The 18,500-nt window shown below is 41.3% G+C and overlaps 1 protein-coding gene across 7 annotated transcripts in view; it reads right to left on the bottom strand.

The window, feature by feature from the left end:
• Positions 1 to 736: 736 nt before the first annotated feature.
• YEATS2 (YEATS domain containing 2) overlaps positions 737 to 18,500 on the bottom strand; it is a 49,307-nt gene continuing 31,543 nt past the window's right edge. For 6 of the 7 annotated variants that reach the window (XM_040568067.1, XM_040568066.1, XM_040568068.1 and 3 more), the window contains 11 exons: positions 16,894 to 17,089; positions 13,856 to 13,987; positions 13,524 to 13,622; positions 12,533 to 12,644; positions 11,108 to 11,181; positions 10,301 to 10,380; positions 9,122 to 9,323; positions 7,571 to 7,797; positions 6,382 to 6,456; positions 4,763 to 4,836; positions 737 to 3,978 (listed from right to left, as the gene is read on the bottom strand). In XM_040568067.1, coding sequence (XP_040424001.1) covers positions 3,870 to 3,978; positions 4,763 to 4,836; positions 6,382 to 6,456; positions 7,571 to 7,797; positions 9,122 to 9,323; positions 10,301 to 10,380; positions 11,108 to 11,181; positions 12,533 to 12,644; positions 13,524 to 13,622; positions 13,856 to 13,987; positions 16,894 to 17,089 — 1,380 coding nt within the window. In that variant the 3' untranslated portion in view covers positions 737 to 3,869. The remainder of the gene's footprint in view (positions 3,979 to 4,762; positions 4,837 to 6,381; positions 6,457 to 7,570; positions 7,798 to 9,121; positions 9,324 to 10,300; positions 10,381 to 11,107; positions 11,182 to 12,532; positions 12,645 to 13,523; positions 13,623 to 13,855; positions 13,988 to 16,893; positions 17,090 to 18,500) is intronic. The other variant, XM_040568069.1, reaches the window with a different exon arrangement.

The raw sequence follows: 18,500 nt of genomic DNA, 5'->3' as shown, positions 1-18,500 counted from the left end.
GCATGAGGAAAGCAGGATGAACACACACCTGCAGGAGGAGTTCTACATGATTACATTTCCACGTCGCCACTCTTTCGTGTAGGTTATGAACGCGAGGACAGGGCTGCCACAATGCACCAAGGGAGGCATCAGCTGGAAGATCCCAAAGGGGATCGGTGTCAAGGAGCCTGCCCACAGCACTTTGTCAGCCTCTGCTGGCCAGTCGTGGCTCTGGCAGTGTAAAATGCCTAGCCTACAATCACACCGAGGAGGCCGCTTTTATGGGATTTAGTAAAAACAACAAGTTTTGCAGCATCCTGAAAGACAACTGAATGTGAAGTCTACTCACAGACAGCCCCTCCAGTCTGAGGAAAACTGAGAAATCCCCTTGTCTTACTTTTCTCTAGTTCTTTTTGTACGAGGTGCTGGTGCCCAGCTGCCAGCAGGGGCTCTGTGAGGAGAGTGTGGGGCTGCCCTGACCTGAACACAGCCGGTTCTGGCCGGTTCTGCTGACAGGAACAGCCTCAGCCCCTTGGGCCGCCGTGAGGGGACAGTGAGGGCACTGTGGTAGCAGGGCCACAGCAGGGTGGAGGGGGGGAAGGAGAGGAGGAATAGGAAGAGCAAGAAGTGTTCCCAGTGCCTGAACAGATTCCACCAGATATTATCCAGAACTAAAACATTAAAAAAAAAAAAACACTTATTTTTGTGAATTCTGAGAAGCTTGCTTTGAGTGACAGGTGACAGTCAGACAATCCCATCACAGCTAATAAAAGGATTTATTGTAAACATACGTATCTTACACAATTATACAGTATAATACAGATAACATAAAGGATTTAAACACTCGGCATTACAAAGAGTGGCAATATTTGTAAAGAGATCTATAACTCGTATTAAGACTCTTTACAGAGAAATACACCGTAACATTTCGGCACGCACCTGAGCAGGCGTGAGCAATTCCACCACCTGTTGTTCATCTCAAAGCCAATTCTCACAGGAACGTCTCGCTGACAGATTTTTCTCCCACCACTTTAAAAAAAAAAATCAAAGGATGCGTTGCAAACATTTCCTACATCTGAAGGACTATAACAAATGTGTTATTTTCTATCTGCTTTTAACAGATTTTATTTTTCTTCAGCAAACTTTATGTATTATTAATATGGCATCTCCTAGGAGAATAACCTGTGGTTGCTAGGAAATGTTATCAGTAGATCTCCACCACAAGAACACCATTAGGAACAACAGGCATCCACCTGCCCACTTCAGGACTCCAATTCTGAAAAACTCTTCCTCATGGAAAAGCAGAACAGAATCACAGAACGGCTGAGGTTGGAAGGGACCTCTGGAGATGACCCAGTCCAACCCCCCTGCCAAGCAGGATCACCTAGAGCACATTGCACTGGATGGCATCCAGGTGGGTTTTGATTATCTCCAGAGAAGGAGACTCCACAACCTGGACACAGACAAGGAAGCCACAGTTTGCAAACGGATGCCCAAATACAAGCTCCTGCATTCTGAAAAACTGCTCTGGGCACACTGAAATCCCAGAAACTAAGCCCACAAAAAGACGGGGGCTGAAAATGTGTATCATCGCAGAAGATCCTAGCAGAACTGAGTTTGCCAAAAGGCTGTTCCCACACAACCTGCAGGCTGTCATAGCGAGTGACAGATAACTCAGAAATGGCCTCTTTTGTAAAAGCTGCATACAGGGGGGCCTGAACGCAACATGTACTTTGAGCTTGCAACAGTCTACAGACACAGTGTGGGGTCAGCAGCTCCCCAGTTACCTGGATTCCTCCCTGCTGAACTAGGACATAATCAATGCTCAACTCCTCCATGCTGACCTCCACCAGAAAACTAATGTCAGGGCTAAGCTGTGCACTTTTCCTGTGCAGGCAGTCCTGCCCCAGGCTCACTTGAAAAAGCCAGGATTACCTTTTGAATCCAGAGCATCTGAAATGCCCTGCATAGGGAGCATCTAAATCCTTCTCTGAATGTTCTTTGGATTTCATCCATCAGTCTCATTTCATAGATTCAAGGACCAGGTTCTGCCACGTGTATTCAAGCTAACTGCAACACCCCATCAGCTCTCATGAACTAAGACGGACTTATCTGCAGACCCTGGTTTTATTCCAGATGGAGAAGAAAGGCAGTATCTCATCTAAGGTACGCAGTACCTTCTGCAGATCAAGAATTGCATTCAACTTAAGTCAGCTCTCCTTGAAGCTTTTAATCACCCTCTATGTGAACCATCTTACACTGTTCCTGCACACAGCTAGAGTTATCATCACCTGTCTTCTAGCCCAAAAAAAGCACCAAAAGATGACATTTTGAAGATTTCTGTTCCTATCCTTGACCAGGAAAGATAACTGCAGTTTAATGTTTATAAAAGGCTTTGTATTGCCAAAGCACGGCACCAACAAGAGTGAGAGGCCTCAGTACACCCCTGTGAGGTAGGTATCCTGCTCCCCATACTCAGAGACGGGGAAACTGAGGCACAGAGTGATTAAATCAAAGGCCATGCAGATCAGTGACCCAGCTGAGATGAGCACAATGGAGGCTCTGGCTATTTGACCCATGCTCCACCTGCCTGACAGCGCTGCCTCACATGCCTGAAAGCAAGAAAGTCCAACAGGGGTCCCATCCGACTTTGCCATGGCTCATTCACACTACTTGCAAGCACCCATGGGGCAGGACTGAGGCTTAGTAGAGGGGGTGGTGGTCAGGGTCTTCTTATGGAAGCCTTCTTCAGAAAGGTGTTGATAGCCAGACTGCAGACATTTCTCCTACACCATCAATGTTCCCAAGGCAGGTAAGTGCTGGGGTTAGTAGCAGAATTTCCTCCCGCAGTCAGGATATCAGAGGAGGTCACCTCAAGCAACAAACCTCTCGTTTTTTTGATCCTATCAGGCCTCTGTGTGTTCAGCAGAACTTTACCTGAAGTGGCACTTCCTAATCCAAAGTGATCATTAAGAGAACGCTGTTAAAACACTAAGACTTGTACAACAGAGCTGGTCACTGGCCTTCCACTGTAACACTCCAAAACTTCTGGCAGCCTAGAGAGGCACTTGTTGGGCAAACACAGGATTTCAGCCAGTCCAAGCCCACAGACACTGAATACCGTCCATGTTCTTCTCTTTTCTTGTGCAGAAGTAGCCAGACAAATCCTACAAAGCCTGACCACGGTTTACTCATCTTGACTGAGCATACATATGCCAGTCTACCCATTCTGTGGTGACTGAGAAAAGTGAGATCTGACCTCCTCTAAAGAGGCGTCAGTAATTTGGTTAGGTTGCACTTAACTGAATAAGCAAGCAAGCCTCCCTAGCTGTGCTCTCAGCCACATACATGACAATCAAACAGGACTGGCAGAATTTGGTGCAGCCATCAGCCTTCTGCTCCCCTGCACCTAAACCTAACCAACTAATCAACCCATCTACTCAAACAACCCACCTTTAAATACTGAATTTGAATTTTCTCATATTCTGAGTGCCAAAGCAACTGTTCTGCCCACTGCATGGAAAACCAAATGGTATGTAGACTGCATCAGAAAGCTTAATTTCTTTTCTAGGAAAATGTTCAATCTCATCAATACAGCTGTCATCAGGGGACCAGGACAGTGGAGCCTCTCATAGCTAGCAACTTGACGCAAACTGACAATGTTTGTTCAGCCACTGAACATACACTTACCAAGTAAACACTGACATTTAACAACTTGATTTGGAACAGAGCATCATTCTGTTGTATTAAGGTGCATCTTTAATTGGAGGTAACAATCTAGTAGCCCAATGTTATAAATGTATGTAATAGTGTCCTACAGAAATACTGGATTTGTCATCCCAGCTTCAGTCATATATCCACCTTTCCCGTAGTATCTTCTCTGCTCTATTTCATTGTTCCTCATTTAGTATCTTCATATGCTTGTTTGTGAGGAAGTCAAGAAAGGGAATGTTACAGATGGCTTTGTGAATATTCATCACTGTGATCTCTCTTGGAGTCCTGCAGGGAATGCATCAGAGTGTTTTTATAACACAGAAAAAGACATGCCCATAAAGAAGCAAGTCGTTCAATTTACTAACAGGGAGAAAAAATAATAAAAATGAAAAACAGGATAAAAGAGCATGTGGTTAGAGCAACACACACACACACCAAAAAAAAAACACCATTAAAACATCACAGCACAAAAGAACCACTCAAATGACTAGGGGAAACATCTTGGGTGCTGGCACAGTAAAACAAAGTGCTGAAGTATTGATTCTTGAGCTTCTGTAGCACAAACTCTGTGTGCATAGTTACATTATAGATATTATATTTATATAGTGCATCTAGGTAATATTTAAACTGTCCATTTTCTCATAGTCTTACTTTTTTCAATTTCATGTGGCCAAACACAAATCAAATGTGGTCCCATGGTTACCATTAAAATCACTCAGTATCTGAGCCATCAGTAAAATACAGAATATTGAGGTTGCTGAAGTAAGTTGTCTACATGGTGACCTGAACTGGATGAGAGAAGGTCCTTCCAATACAGCTCTGCTAAAACAAATTATTTGCCTCTGAGCATGGCAATACCAGCAGTCCTGCCTCAGTTTTTAATGTCTGTGTTTCCACTTATTTGCCACTATGGAGCTAGGAGATGGCTAACCCCTGTAGTTCATGCACACACACTACCCCATATCATCTGGAAATCCCTTGCTCACATGGTCTGAACCACACAAAATCTGACAGAATTCCTCAAGTACTTCAGCCCTTAGTGCTGGCATAAGTAGTTCAAATGCTGTACCTGTTGTGAGGAGCTGTCTGGTACGCCACTGCCAGGGCTTGCCGCAGGATATCACTCATAAGCTGTTCAGTGGCCTGTGACAAAAGGCAACATGGGGTGACAGCATTATAAAAAGAGGAAAGCAGCATGCTATTCGCTAGATTATCAGTGTAACTGAGCATCTGAAAATCTGACTCACTTCAGTCCTGTATTAAATTAGCAGGGGGAAGGCAGTTCAAAATGCTCAAGTGACTTTTATTACAATCATAGAATATCCCAAGTTGGAAGGGACCCATAAGGATCATCAAGTCCAACTCCTAGGTGATAAAGCCCAGTGATAAAAACTGAGTATATATTTAATAGAAAGAGGCCTATGGATACACACAGCTCATGACTACAACTGCCCAGTCTGGTTTCTCTCTGGACCCGCAGAGCACACGTGTGCTGCAGGATGGATGGATGGATGCAACGTGCATCCATCTGCACATCGCAGGTGCATTTCCAAGAGCATTTTAGGGCCCAGCCTCACATGCTAGAGCTTGTTTGTAAGTGGCAGATGCCAGACGTTCTCCTGGTACTTGGTATATCCTTGTTAGCCTGGGCCCACCAGGTTTGCATCAAGACACTTACACAAAAACTTCCCATCCTAGACAGCAGATGCACAGCAGCTGTATGCCCTACATGCTGGTTTAATCAAGGCTCAATTAAAAGTCAGTTAGGGCTCTCTGCTTTCTGAGCCTTTATCAAGACTACAGCAGAAGTTTCTGGGATTTTTTACTCAGGAAAGCTGGTAATACTCAACAATTTTACTGGAGCAATCTGATGATTATAATCTGTATCTAAAACCAGATATATCTATATCTGACTTCAACTATAGTAAGTGACAGTACAGGAGAAGTGTGCACGCAAGTATACATATAACCTGGAATCGATTAACTTTATAAAAGTGTCTACAGCAGACTGTATAAACTGTAAAAAAAAATGCTGTTGTATAAACAACCTAAAAAATCATCTTTGGCTTGAAATACAACAGAGCACTGCTAAAAATAATCTGTATTAGCCTTCAGTCCAAACTTGAGAACTCCAATTCCATGCTGTTCAAAGCTTTAGTAAGAAAGATTCTCTGCTTTTACAAAACTGAATGACAGATGAATGATTTCTTACACAACAGAGAATTGCTACTGACTTCAGGAATTCAGCAGTCTCCCAGTAGAGACAACTCAGGCAAAAAGCAACTCAATGGTATTTATGGAAAAACAGTTAATCCTCCCATAAAACAATCAAGTCTTATTGACCTTTAGCAGATTTTCCCCCTACAGTTCTAAAAGGTAGGGCAAACAAGATGGTACTTTCAAAGTTAAAGAGGAGCCTGTATCTTACTGGAAGTCAGGACGTGCAAATCAGCATCCTGTGTTCAAGCCAACAGATGATTAAGAAGCTGGAAACACACACACAGAAATACACAACTCTCTTCATCCAGCTATATATCCTTCTATACACATACATTATATTGACATCAGAATCTGCATCTCCTGATTTCATAAATGCATGTTACTATGGATAATTCATCTTTTTTTTTCCCCTACCTTACTGGGTTAATACATTTGTAGAAAGTTTCTTATTGTAAAGTGATTTCTTACCTTTAAAATCATATCTTCTATTACCGATGCATAAACATTCTTTTGTACCTCAGCAGGCTGAAAAGAAATCCCTATCTATAAAATACAAGAGGAAAAAGAACTAGTACATCAAGTAACACAACCCACGTTCTGCTACAGATGAGATGGCAATGGTATAATAGAAACAATCTATTATAAAGGGTATTTAAAAAACAAGCAAGCAGGCTCTGCAGAATTTTCAGGCAGTATAATCTCATGCCTCATTTAAAAGAATTCTGGAGAAAATGAAGCTTGAACATTACAGTAGCCTGCAGAAATGGCTCTCAAACAAAAAAAGAAGCAGATTTTCATTTTTGTTACAGGGAGTCCGCAAAAAAAAAAAGTTGTATTAGGTATTTCGGGTTACAAATAGAAGTCCCATTTTAAAACTGAACATATATTCAGTCCATGTATTCATAATCTTCCCTGCACCTATGACAACTGAAACAGCTTTAAACTACTTCTGGCACAAAAGTTCTGCATCAAAAGAATTTCATCCCCCAGTTCCACTCCCATCACACCTGTGCCCTTGTCACACGTGTAGGAAGAGACTGGATATACTGCAAACCAAAGTTTCATCCCTTGATATCAACATCTGAGGCAGAGACAGATATGCTGCTTCTGTCTCTCAGTGGAGAGCACCTTTTCCTACAACCTGAGTAAGCCTCCTCCTCTCTTTCCTTCCTGCTGCTGTGAGGGAAGACCACTCTCTCCCTTTCTTTTGCCCTAATTTGAGTTGGCAGGTGCAGGGGAATGACCAAAAAGTAGAGAAGTTTGCTGTGATCTTAACTTTACTGCATCCCCCTTTCCAGGAGCAGCATCAGTCCAGGAAACAAGCCCAGATCTTTCACAAGATAGGACAGGAGGCATTCCATGCCACTGCTTCTTTTCCCTTACTTCCCCTTGCTTCTGGGCTTCCAGACCAATTTTTCTGGTGCTAAGCTTGGCAATGCAGCTTCTCTGAAATGATCTCCCAGCAGCTGGCATGCTTCACTTCTGCCAGCACTGGCCAGCTGAGCATCATGAACCAGAAGGTCAGATTTATCCAGGCCACTTATAAAAACCTTAATAAAGCATCCAGAGGCCCATACAGATGAAAGAAAGGCAACTAAATGAATGTAAGGCCACAACTGAGCAGCAATTCATACTAGCTTTATGATTCACTTATTACCTTCTCTGCTGTGTCCCTCACAAATTCTGATGCAGGCAAGGAAGACAAATAGAACTTCATCTCCTCTTGCTTCTCCTCCTGTTCTTTTTTAATGTTTATTTTTAATGGCTCACTGAAGTTGAGAACATCTACTTCCTCTTCATGTTCTGGTTCTCGTTTCAGAAATTGCTGTAGCTCCTCTAATTTTCGGCACAGATCCTCACCACTGCTATAAGATGACGGGCATTCTGAAAAAGAAGCAATCAATTAAACAAATTATAGATTATGGAAAGCTGCTTACAAACAGATGCATACCCAAAATATGGCAAGAAATTGAGGTAATTGGAAGTTATTTTTGTAGTTCCTACCAAACATATGGATGAGCAGAAACACTAACAGTCACTGAGAGACTTCTAATTATGTCTTTATTACACTCAGTGCTCTCTTATCTGCCCCTACACCAATCAAGAAGGCTGTACTCCGAACAAAACCAGGCTCCTAAACATTCTTACAGAAGTTTTTTGACAACTGGCTAGGCAGTCTGATGCTCTTCAACGTGCTTGGAGATGTAGGCACCATTTAACACTAAATCACACCTTTTACGTTGTGATGAGTATTATCAAGTTGGTTTTTTGTTTGTTTTGTTTTTAAGAAAAATCAGAAGACAGATTCCCAATGGAATTACAAAAGCGTAACCTCTTCTCTGCATGATCAGCATGAACCAGAAAAATCTCTTATGAAAAGCTAAGCAGTAAACAGATTGTTTTCTTCAAAGATAAACACAAACCTAGTTATTTAGACAAACAGATTAAAAGGTAGATATATGCTTCCTTCAACAATTGCAGTGCAGGACCAGGCTTAGCAAAGACTAATCACACACTTCCGTGAAATACAAGGACTTCAAGTACAATCAGGACAGAATAACATTCAGCTTTAGGAAAGGGATTATCTGAAGGTGAAACAAGGGAGCTTCACTAAAAAGAACGGATGAAACCGAAGATGAACGTTTAATATATTCTCCAACGGACTGTGGAGATCCCAGAGCTAAGCCTAGAGGACTAATGCAGAAGCTATATTACCACCACATGAAGCTTCACATATGCCAATTCACTTCACTTCTGGAGGTAAGTTAACCCCCAGTGTGCTCCACGCTGCTGTTGCCAGACAATCTTTTGTACCTGAAGCTCATTCACACTGTTTGCACAGTAAGTCTTTGAACAGAGGCTAAGCTTACCCAATAATGAGTTTCTGTACCCACTTATAAATGATTGCACCGCAGATCTGGAATCATCTCTCATAACAAATACCTACACTGGGCCTCCAGGGGCCCCAAAGCACAACGAAACCCAGAAGAGGCCCCACAGAGCATCAGTATTTCTAGACACGAGAGACAGCTTCACTTGTATGCTTGCTCTTAGGGTCTCCAATATCTGTTATTCCTGAGTGAATTAAGTGAAAAAAAAAAAAACCCTCTCCTAAAGAGGCAGCACATGGGTGAGCATACCCATTCTTGAACCAATTTAACCAACAGTGCCTTTGGCAAAAAGGAATTTTCTGTCCCTGCTTGCTCACCTGGCTCGCTGTCTATCTGTGTCAGCACATCTTCAATTGAGTCTTCATCATTTCGCAGGGTCTCAGGGTCAGGTGGAGTGTAGCCATGGCATCGACACCACTGCACCACATGCTTTGTTTTCAGGGGTGTAATGTTGTGAAACCTGGGGTGCTTCTCTATGATTTCTTGAAGGATCTTCTTCACTGTCATTGCTCGTTGCCACTGTGACAAACCAAAGAGAAAAAGCTCATCACATTGGCTGAAGTGTTTAAGGCTAGATATGACCCAGAACAACAATGAAGGTTGCAAGGAAAACAAAAGAAACATGATTTTCTCAGAAGTCAGAATGACAAGGAAAAAAAAAAAAAAAAAAAAACAAACGTGGGAGATGGTCCTAATCCTGTTATCTTTGGCAGTTCTGGGCAGGTCATTTAAACTCTTTCTCATCCAACCAGAACCTCAAGAAAGAGCAATATACAGGAGCCCAGGCACACCTGCCTTGACTTGAACTGTTTCCTCTTCCAAATAACATCTTAAGATGGCATAATGCAAACAATTCACTACAGCAAAAGATGCTTCTTAAAGTTTTGGCTAAACTCTTTTTTCACTTATGTTGGTGACAGCAGATTTAATCAGTTTTACAATCTTCCTTGTAAAAGTCCATGGCAAGATGATAAAATTGTTAAGAAACACAAGGAAATATAACAACCAGAATACAAAAAGATCCAGATTAACTGAAATATTTATCTCTGGTGAACAGACAAGCTATGACATAGTATTTCAGTACTAGTACTCTCAATGCTCTTCCTACAAGAAAACAGCCACAATCCCACAAAAACATGGACAAAGTATATTGCAGAAAATTCACAAGACCATACAATGCCACAGAGGAATGATGAGAACCAAGTGTTAACAGGACAGTTTGCAAAAATTCTGAATTTTAAAATGTTCCAGAAGCGTCTTACTTTGATTCAACTGAAAAGTGACCTTCAGAGTCCCTTCTGTCTGAGAAAGGCTCCAAACAATAAACTGGATCATTAGCTGAGCAGAAATTAGTGTGTCTCGTGGTAAGGAATGCTTCCATTTAAAATACAACAGACTGCTTCAGAAAACAAGAACAACCAACAAGGCAGGTTCTGTAATTCAGAAACCTCTCTCATGTCCCTAATGACTGCTTATAAAACAAAGAAGAAGATTACCTCAGCTGCCCTCCTCTTCCCAATATTCCAACTGTAATACTGTTCCACTGAACTGGCACAAAAAGAGCTTGCATCTTCACCTAGAAAACACAAAGACAAAAACAGTATTAAATTTTAGTAGGTGAAATAAAATACATCCTGCTTACAATTTTGTCTAGTAAGGAGGAAGGAGGAAATGTGTTTCTGCTTTTAGGTTCAAGGGCCATACAGATGTTGTGCTCACTCACTCTGAGAACACCACAGAGGTGTGCAACACCCAATGTTCTTTGGATGCCGAAACAGCATCATTCTTGGTCAGGATACCCAGACATCTGTGGCTATAGGCTGTTTTAAGTTTTCTCTCCGACCCCTGAACTGTAATGATGTATACCTCTCAGTCTGTCTTATTGGTCAAACTCTCTTCCTTTGGAAGACACAGAGACAGATAGATAGACAGACAGATATAAAAACAAAATACATTCCAATATTGAGCTGTTATCATATTTGCAAGTATTTCTGAAACCCAGGCATTAAAAAAATAGCACATCTGCTAAGGAGAAAACCAGGGAAAATGAGGACCTACTTGCAACCATTATGTGAGGAAATACAATCTATTTGTAATTGAAAAAGTTAACTGCTTACAGCTTTACTTGGCTTTATTGGAAGAACCTAATTCTAAGTGTCTTTAGAATAACCCATGGAGTAAGCTCTCTAGGAGAATGGCTTCATTTCGTTCTGTTTTTCATTAATTTTTCAGCTACGGGGTATGCGAGGCATTCTGTTGATACATTGAAAATAGAGAGCAAAGTCTTTTCATGCACTGCTTACTTTTTTCAGCAATTAATGGAACCTTCTTCACTATTGCTGTTAAGAGCTGCTGGATGTTCTCCAAATATTCTATGCTGCAAAGGATAAAGAGAATCACAATAAAGAATACTGTTGGAAGTAATAAATCAGACGCAAAAAGTTTCAAAATCACTACATGGTTTAATGCCCCTAGATCCAAAGCATTACAGCAGTAATAGTGTGAGGATAAACTGTTATGCCCCAGTTTGGAGAAGGTATTTCAAGCAGCCCTTCCTCTTGCTGAAGCATCCACACATGAAGCTGCATTTGTCAATCTGAACAAACTGAAGACTGAAGGTTTTTTTAAGGGGTAAGAAGCACCTATTAGTGCAGGCTGTCCCAGTGGGAACACGGGATACTGCATGGGAAGCTTTATACTCCCTGCTGCTGCTCATCAGCTGGCTCTCTCTTAAAATTCTGTAAGAAGGAGAGGTTCCTGTTATAGAGAATGGTTGCACTCAGTGGCTCATTTGATGCCAGCACTTTTGCTTTAACATTAAAACTTGTGCTAATGGGAGTTTAGGTAAATCTCACTTAACCAGTCGTACTGTATTTAACTTATGGAAAGTACACTTCTGGCCTTCTGTTTCATACAGCTGCAACGAAGACAATTTCCACTGTGTAGTGACTTGATATTTATTCCTGTCTGCTACACATACCTTCCATCAGGATAATGTTTACAGGGATGTATCAAGACAACGCTTTTCAAAACATGGAGACGGGGAAATATGCCACTGAAGAATCAAGAGCAGAAGGACATCCTACGCATTACAGGAAATTTCCAGAGAAAAACTAAAAAATTGCAAACTGAGTTCTGGTGAAATACCACTGAAAAGTACTTCCAAGAACATCACAAATAAGGCACTGGATTTCACAGAGTCCAGTGAACTAATACTCCAATGATATTTATCATCTAATTCCAATTCTGAACTGAGAAGCCGTCATATTAAGTAATTACAGAAGTATATGATCTTATGAAGACTAGAGAGGCAAGAAGAGAGACAGTTCAACTTATTTCAGATGCTCCCTTTTACACCTGAATTTCACTGTGTACAGTTTGGCCTCATTATAAAAACACAGTGGCAATGGGAATTGTCCAAGTGTTGGATGATAAAGATATCTTAGCAGCTCGAGATTTTAGCAAACCCCAAAACAACTACAAATATTTATTGCCCCCCGCCTTTCCAGGAGCCCTGAGTACAAATCCATTAGGGAAGACTTGCAACACTGCCTGAAACAAATGCCATCCAACAGGATTAGTACTGATACAATGGTGTATGTAACAGAAGATTTTACATTGTATTTCTGAGTCAAACTTTTAACAATGCTGCATGCATCCCTAGAGTCTCCTCCAACTCCCCTGGAGTTTCAAAGACCAGAAATCCTTACAAAGAAATGAACAATTACTTGATAACGTAATTCCCAAGTTCTGAACTCTCTTCTGTTTTTACTGCTGCTTGACCTTCTTGAGTACCCACAGAGCTGCAGTTTTGTCCCGTTGAATCAGGCTCCATCTTAACTTCAAAGAAACAGAACACGTTTCAAAAGAAAGAGCACCCGTCAGCTTGATAAATAATGTCTTGAGTAAGACTCCAATAAGACTAAGTGTCTTACATATTAAATAACGTCACTGAATTTGTTGTTTGCATTCTCCTTTAAACATGAACAAACCTGACCTTGTGAAGAACATAAGCTTCATCTATACTGCAGGAAAGCCACAAGAACATGACCAGCTCCCCCTCCAAATCTCAACATGATGATATCCCTTTTAGAAAATATGTATGCACATCATCAATTGCCGAGGTTTTGCATATGACTGCATGATCTAAACTGAACTGCTTAAAAATGTGTGCTGGCCTTTTTTTAAGCAAAGAGCTGGACAGAAAGCTAATAACAATTTTAGCTACTAGTGGGATTTCAAATTGTCACCAGTGAGCTCTCACATCTAGGACAGAACTCTGCCAAGGCACGAGGAGATGTTCCACACCCAGAACAGCCAGGCAGTCTGGTCATTCAGCTGGGAGGGGAAAGACACAGCAATTCTGCAAGAATTGGACTTTCAGTCACTATTTTGAGGACAGCAGTGACTGTGATTAAATACATGCTGCTCTGTGCTTTTCTGCAATGATGGATTGAAATGATCAATGTTTATAGTACTCAATAGTAGTTTTTCAGAATATTCCCTTTCCTCTCTGTACTTGCCTATGCTTTCGGCTTTGTTGAGGGGGAAGTCACTGTAAATTTCCCAGTCCCCAGATGTCATTGTAAATTAATTCAAACCCTGCTAACAACAGAAATGAACCCACAGTCACAAGATCTAATTTCAGAGTCAGACCACTTGCATAAAGCAGCACTGGCATATTTCTAGTATTTATCTTACAGAGAAATTTCTTGTTACCTTTAGTAACGGATACCGTAGAGGGACTCGGGACAACTGTACTTGCTGATGTGACAGCTGTAACAGCTGCAACTTTGCTGGTAGAAAGTGACTGTATCACTGCAGAGGAAATAAAATGGACAACAAATTAAAAAAAATAAAAAACAAACTTTGGCATATAACCATATTCAGAAGCAATAAAATGTTTGCAACACAAAGTTTAGGGATGAATTTCCTTGCTACATTTTCTTCTATCTCTAACCTTTGGACCAGGTATGCCAACAGTGACGAAGAGCTACCCTGTGTCAAAGGGGATTTTCAAACACCATCTGTCATCCTCCTCTGCCCTTTACCTTTGTTCATAGGCATGAGTATAGTCTGAACACCTCCAGAAGCTGTGTTTACACCGAGCTGTTTAAGCTGGCTGGGAACTGTCAGAACAGCCTGCTGTGGACTAGACTGATTTGAGTGGATTTTTAGCAACCCTGCAAGAAGAATGGAAGACAAAATGTTAAATAAAACACACCATTTTGTTTATCTCCAGTTATTTCTCTCCCTTTCTGACTGAAGTAGGATGGCACATAAGCTACCACTGCCACCATCTTAACAAGCCACAGTTCAGCGAACTGCCTGTTAAAATTTTTACTGACATGGATGACTCCTAAAGTACTGAGATGCATTATATGCTGCACAGCACTCTGACATTTGTGAAGCAAGTTCCTAATTACTTAAGTAATCTTAAGCAAAAGTTGATGTAAAACAAACCTTTCAAATGAAGCAGGCTCAGCACAGAGTAAAACACTCTTAATAGAGCAAGACAAAAGCAGTTAGAGCGTGACTCGCAGCTCTCCTCTCCTTTACTTGTGCTCAAGCATCTGGTAAGCCAGTGAATGACAGCTGTTGTACTTACACAGCCCCTCTCACCTCTGCAGCTCAGCTTAGCAGCACCCACTGCAGTTAGCAGAGCAAAATCAACCATGCTTTAACTAAACGATGAACCCAAGCCTGTGCAGCCAGTCTGATGAAGAATATACCTGAACTGAGCGTCCCATGTCTTTCTGTTACAAGCACTCAATGCATGCATCCATAAGGATGGCTGATCAAGCTATGAAGCACATTAAGGGGGGGGGGGGGACTGAGTTAGATAGCTGATTTTAGTTAAGTCTAGAAGAACAAGCAGGACATTGTGATATTAACAACATTAACAGTGGCAGCATCCAGTGACTTTGGTGGAAGCCAACATGGCTCCAAGCTGAACCACGGGGCAATGACTGAGGAGCACTCATCTCCTGTTCCCGTAGCTCCCTCATCCACAGTGATGACATCCCAAACCACCAAAACCAGGGCTCTAATACTGTGATATGGGACTATGCTTATCATTTTTATTAGTAAACTGGCTATTTCCTATATAATTTTATTTAATGCTTTGACTGAACAAACTTTTATTCAGCTTTTGTTTTAGAAAACTGCAAACAACACGCTTCTTAGTTTCGCAGTGGTAATTTTATACTCGCAATTTGTTTCAAGAAAGTTTCTATTCCCCTTACAATCCATTACTATTGTTTAAGAAATAACTGCCTTCCAAGTACCAGACATGCAAGGTCTGATGAAAATGTCCCTTGGTTTTGAAAGATACATAACGCTGGTCAGTTAGACAATGAACACTTGGCAAGAAGGCTAGCCTAGTTCATTTTTAAACATTATAGAACTTTCTATTTGAGATTCATTTAAATAAAAAATACTATATTTTTAGAATTAAGTATCTGATGCCACACATTTTGGCAAAACCTTTTCTTCTGCCTCCAGCCTTCTCAAATGTGCAGCACCACAATGCTCAAGCTCAGTGGCTGCTGGCTTCCTCTTTGATGCACTGCCCCCAAACAGCTCTTACAGGGATGTTAAACAGTAAACCAAAGCTCTCTTTGGGGACAGTCAGTCTTCAGCAAGCATTTAAATGTTCAGGGCTTCACAAGTTTCCTTCCAGAACAGTTTCTCACACTTCAAGAAAGTGTTATCATTTAGAAGTGTGGCTTGGGGGATGTCGTAACTGTGTGATGCAAAGATGTGTTAGGACAGCATGGCAAAGGACCCAAACTGCAAGGCAAGTAAAAAGGGACATTTGCAACTATTCCTATTAGCCTGACAGGGAGGCAACACTGCCCATTGCAAAACAACAAGAAGATCTGAGATTCTTTTTGAAAAGTTGCCTTTAAAAATACAGATCTCAAGAATTCTAACATAGTATTCCCCCCCCGACACTGAAATAACATGTTTTATAGCAATTGCTTCTTTTGGGATTCCTGAATTTGCTTTTAATAATGAAGTCAGTGTCTCAGACTTTAAAAAAAAAAATCTAGATGATATTCTTATATATGGCAGCCTTAATCGGAAAGCTATTTAGAATGGTGTATTTCCAACAAAAACTCTTGCTGCTTTGTTTGGAAAGAAGAAAATACTCAACTGCTTATTGCAGAACTGCAGCAGTCTTTACAGCTTCTGTTGTTCATTTTCAAGCTTTGGAAAACAGTGTGATGAAGAAAGGAAGAGTTTGGAACACTGTGTACAATGGAAATGAGAAGAGCTGCTTTAAAAAGGGACTGCTAGATGGGCTCCATGTCACTTCACTTTCTCTTTTTTGTATTTGTTTTGTTTCCCCTTAGTAAGGGGCCATTTCAAATGAGTATGACATACCAGCAGGTAAATTAGAAGTCAAAATGAAGACGTCTAATGTTAACTCATGATACTAAAATTAAACCTGCCACATTTGCTCTCCATAATACAAAATAAACTGGAAGACTATGAAAGTGAATAAGGAAAACACCCCTCTACCTAGAGGCAGACCATCTTTATTGCTCTATCTTTATTAAGTTGAAAGATTCCAGATCAAATCCACTTTGCTGTACTCAACAGATTATGACTTTAAAACATTCATTAACCTTAAATCAAAACCTCTCTTTTTCCAAGCCAAAAAGAGCAGATGCAAAGTCTCAGAGCCAAATTCTGCTTATGCAACTTCTCCAACTTCAGTGGCAGTTCATTTTCACAAACTGAATCAAGTTTATAGTACCTCTGATACCTTGAACAAGCAGAATGCATCCTCTACAGAGGATTTGGCATGAAAACCTAAAATCCCTCTCCAATACCAGTAGGCAACTTGCACTGTTACTTGTATCAGATGCAGTCAATGCACTGTATTAGGATGCCAAATTATTTACACATCTCTTTGGCTAAGCCAAAAGTTATCCTAATAAGTTACGTTTTAGAAAGCACGACTCTACTTTCACCGTTCACAAAGGCAGATGATTCCACATTCTTCCTTTTACAGCGAAGACATCTAGAGAACTTGTACACAATTTTAACTTTCTGTAGAAAAGGCATGAAGGGAGAATACCTGATACTGCAGCTTTTCCAGTCACAGGCGTTGGTGTAGTCACCAGAGAAGCAACACTTACAACAGTAGAAGTAGCAGTCTTATTCACTACTGATGAAGTAGACTGGCTCTGGTTTATACAGATTTGGTGTTGTCCAGACGTTTTTGCTGTAGGAGCTCCAGAAGATGATGAACTGGAACCTGCATTATCTATTTGCTGCATAAAGGAGGAAGACAGTGATAACATTCCTTGTAATTTCACAGATGATTCAGCAATAAACACAAGGAGAGAATATCTAGAAATAGCAAAAGCAGAACTCTGTTTTTCTATCACTAAGAAGAAAGAAACTTACAAGCACTTATCAAAAAGCCCATATACAATGATATACAACAATATGATACGCAGAGAATGGAGACTATTTAAAGCAGAAATAACATGAAATTGTGCACACAGGAACCGCTACCACAATTGCTGCGATGGTATCTGGAGCTAGGTCCCTTAACTCCAGCAAGCAAACCTCCAGATGAGATATCTCACAACATTAGCCACAACTTCTTTGACACTTATCAGCTCAGTCCCCAGGCAGATCCTGGTGTCCCGGCTGCTGTGTGGCCTAGGCAGGGATAGGTAGGCCAACAGGGTGCTAATAACTGTCATTGGGAAGTCAGGTGGTGGTGGTGACTTTGGGATAAAGAGGTTGGACAGAAAATTGGAACCTCTGCAGCTTCACTGAGAGCTGTACAGAGTAAGTAGCATTTAAAGCAAATTTCAGTATTTTCACCAATATGTGCTGTGTATGCCAGGGTTCAGCTCTCTAAGGGAAGCATGGCCTCAACTCTCAACTTGTTTAAACCTTTGCCTCCCCACATACAGAAGCAGGAAGGCTGGGAAAGCCTCCCAGTGAACACACTTTCCTCTTTGCTGCCTCATCCCCACCTCATGAACTCCATCTCCACTCCTGGTGGACAACCTGTACCAACTGGACACACGGCTGCATGCCCCCCTCACTCCAGGAACACAAATGTTTTACTTTCAATCTCACTTCATGGCAAAGCATCCCACTCCTATGCTGCACCGTTACGACTCCTCAGGGGTAGGGAGGAGTGACATCCTTTGAATGCGGTCAGAACCAAAGGACCATGAACCTTGGCCACCGTGAAGTCTATTCACAACAGATTGGGCACTGAACATTGTTGAGTCTGTGATCTCAGAGGAACAATCTACATTCTAACTACTGTTGGCTTTCACTGGCCTACTGGATGTAGATCTTCAGGCATTTTACATTCTTCTGCAAATTTTTGTGCTAGTGACAGATTTGGTGTTTAAAGGCTAGGTAGCCCCAAAACCTCATCTGTATGACTGCAAAAGCTGTTTCAGATAAAGCTTTTCCTGCCTACCTGAATTTTAAAAGCAAGGAAGTGCAAGTTTTAAGTTTCCCTTCTTCCCTTGCTTCTTTACCTATTTTACATAGAACAACAAGCGACTAATCTGCAAAGGAGTTAGTTTTGTACACAGCACCAGAAAACAACTAAAAAGCAGATAAACCAACAATGCTGATTGGAAGAAAAACCACCAATAGATCATAAAGCAGAAGTCATCCTTTCCTGGGGATTATACTGGGTAGGGT

This window comes from Cygnus olor, chromosome 9, assembly GCF_009769625.2.
Source record: "Cygnus olor isolate bCygOlo1 chromosome 9, bCygOlo1.pri.v2, whole genome shotgun sequence".
Classification (NCBI taxonomy): domain Eukaryota; kingdom Metazoa; phylum Chordata; class Aves; order Anseriformes; family Anatidae; genus Cygnus; species Cygnus olor.
The sequence above is the reverse complement of the archived record's forward strand: the minus strand, read 5'-3'. Positions and strand labels throughout refer to the sequence as shown.